Genomic DNA, 2,586 nt, shown 5'->3' with positions numbered 1-2,586 from the left:
CACAAAGATTACTCCCATCCATTTTTTAGATCAATGCAGGTGCGACTGCCATGTGTGCGTATCTGCACTACCTCTACACCACGAACAGAACCAGCGAAAACTTGTGAATCTTGGTAAGAAGACGCTTGCATGCCATCATCCCTCGTTCATCTGAACTGAAGCATCAAAGTACAGAACTAGGTCTAGCGTAGTCAACAGAACTAGGTTGGAACTACACCCCAGTGCCAGTTTGGGTGTGATTTTTTTTCCTTTTCTATTTAGGGGAGAAGTTTAGGTGTGATTTATGCACACGTCCTCAGGCAACACAAGTCCAGGAGACAAGTGAAGAGTAGTTGGTTCTTGTATACCAAACACTGGCACCTGACTGGCACATACCATCATTTTAACATTTTTATATAGCGCTGATAGTCATGCAGCCACAGCTCGCAGGGGCATATATAGGCATCGATCATGTATCCCTGGAACAGAGCAAGTAACATCTCCCAGGCCACAGTTGTTTAAGCCACTCTAGCTTGCATATCATAGGAAGGAAGTGCAGGCTAGAAGATCTTCGGTTGCCATGGCTTCCTTCAAGCTGACGCACGTGTGTTTCATAGTTGTGATGTTCTCTGCTTTGTTCTCCTGTTGCAGAGGTAAAGTTCAGCTCTGGTTTGCTCCACTTGTTAATCTGTTTATTACACGACGCGCTAATCTGTTTTTCGTTTCGTTTCAACAATGCAGGGCAGGGAGGAGGTGGAGGTGGTGGTGCTGGAGCAGCAACAGCAGGAGGAGGAGGAGGGTCGGGCATTGGTGCAGTGGTACCAGGGACGCAGGATTCAGTCCAGATTGTGGCACAAGCTGCTCTCTGCTTCGACAACAGACCAGTAATAAACTAATAATAACCTCTCATCTGCACTTGCTTGTAGCGGCATCAGCATTCAGCAGCGAGCTAATGGGCTAATGAATAATGTCGCGTGGCAGGTTCTCACCGGGTGTCTGCAGGCGATGGGCATCAACTCCAGCGGCACCGGCGCGGGCATGCCGCCGCCTGCTCCCGGCAGCGCCGCGTCGACGGCGATCATGTGCAGCCCGCCGTGCTTCGGCCACGTGAGCATGATGATGAGCTGCGTCAACGCCATCTTCGGCAACTTCGTGAGCTACAACCCCGGCCTCATGCAGGGCGTCCAGGCCGTCTTCCAGATGTCCTGCGGCAACGTCAATGGCCCAGGAGGAGCAGGAGCCGGAGCCGGCGGTGCTCCCGGAGGAGGTGCTGCTGGTGGAGCTGGAGGCGGGCCTGCTGGTAACGCTGCTGGTGCCGGCGGTGCTGGTGCCAGTGGTGGGGTTGGAGGCGGGGCTCCCGGTGGTATTCCTAACGGCATCGGCGGGCCCGGTGGTATTCCTAACAGCATCGGCGGTGCCGCCGGCGGAGGCAGTGGTGCGGCCGGTGCTAGTGGCACTACCAACATCATTGGCGGGGCTGCCGGCGGAGGTGCTGGTGCCGGTGCAGGTGGAGCTAGTAGCGGGGGCGTAGGCGGCAATGACACTACCAACGGCGGCGCTGCCATTGGTACTGTGGGCAGCAGCAACATCACCAGTGTTTCACCCAATGCAGGTAAGGTTAACATCCAATCGCCGGAGCAAAAGCTCAGATTTCGTTTGAGATTCGAGAGACCATGTGGAACACGCGAAGAAATTTTCAGTTGCATGCTGAACTGCAACACACTACAAAATGTGACTATGATGCCTAACATTTTCTGCGTCGACGTGCACTTGCAGGCTCGCACGTGGCGGTCAGCAACCAGAGTCGGCCGACCAGCAGCGCGGACGGGCCCACTCTCAGCCTCAAGGCCGCCTGCTCCTCCGCGCTGGTGATATGGGCTGGCGCGTCGCTGATGCTCTTCTAGGTTTGACGGAAACGGCGACGAGCACGTTGCGGCGGGCTGTAATATGGTTTCTTTTCCGGATGACATACTACTAGCGTTGATTTTACCACCATCGGCGAGCGAACGAGCCTGGATCTCGTATGTAACCGCAACACGTGATTCCTTCGCCTCGATGAATCATGCATGCCTATGCACGTATATGTTTTCAGCCTCCTGATGCGGATGGTCTGGGTGTGTTTGATCATTCCTATAAATTGGATCGGTTTTGTCCAAAATGATCCAATCGAGTGGCACCTCGATCGTAATATTTGTCGGTACTTCGTTACTCAACCGAGTGGCCTTTCTATCTTACTATGCTAAGAGCATCTCCAACAGGCCCGCAACCACGCGACACACTAAAATAAATTTACATCGTGGGGATAGTTTTTTTTCATGCCACAAAGCGTTGGCTCCAACGGCTGCTGAAAAAAAATACATGCACGCCGCTCGAGCAGAGGCGCTAAAATTTAGAGCGTGGATGCATATTCTACGCAAAAACAAGATGATGGACATAGATAGTATAGATAGTTCATAGATAGAAACTACTCATCATCGATAGTTCATCGTAGATAAACACATACATAATAAAAACGATAAAACTACTCCTCGTCGTCTTCCTCCGACGCGCTTGTGTCCGACTCCTTCGTAGTGATGAAGGCATCAGCCCACCGTTCATCCTCGGAGT

The 2,586-nt window shown here is 52.6% G+C and overlaps 1 protein-coding gene across 1 annotated transcript; it reads left to right on the top strand.

Annotated features, from left to right (window-relative positions):
- Positions 1 to 436: 436 nt before the first annotated feature.
- On the top strand, positions 437 to 2,192 carry LOC123412321 (glycine-rich cell wall structural protein 1-like). The gene is made up of 4 exons (XM_045105280.1): positions 437 to 632; positions 721 to 863; positions 961 to 1,591; positions 1,756 to 2,192. Exons 1-4 carry the CDS (start codon positions 560 to 562, stop codon positions 1,881 to 1,883), a joined length of 975 nt encoding a protein of 324 aa, XP_044961215.1. The 5' UTR covers positions 437 to 559; the 3' UTR covers positions 1,884 to 2,192.
- Positions 2,193 to 2,586: the final 394 nt, after the last annotated feature.

Source organism: Hordeum vulgare, chromosome 1H, assembly GCF_904849725.1.
Source record: "Hordeum vulgare subsp. vulgare chromosome 1H, MorexV3_pseudomolecules_assembly, whole genome shotgun sequence".
NCBI classification, from domain to species: Eukaryota; Viridiplantae; Streptophyta; class Magnoliopsida; order Poales; family Poaceae; genus Hordeum; species Hordeum vulgare.
This window is presented reverse-complemented; position numbering and strand designations above follow the sequence as displayed.

Bases quoted from the DNA above. Each gene is read 5' to 3' on its own strand.
- LOC123412321 (XM_045105280.1), top strand. From the start codon at position 560: ATGGCTTCCTTCAAGCTGACGCACGTGTGTTTCATAGTTGTGATGTTC. The intron at 864-960 runs GTAATAAACTAA...GTCGCGTGGCAG, and splicing joins TCTGCTTCGACAACAGACCA to GTTCTCACCGGGTGTCTGCA. The intron at 1,592-1,755 runs GTAAGGTTAACA...GTGCACTTGCAG, and splicing joins CAGTGTTTCACCCAATGCAG to GCTCGCACGTGGCGGTCAGC.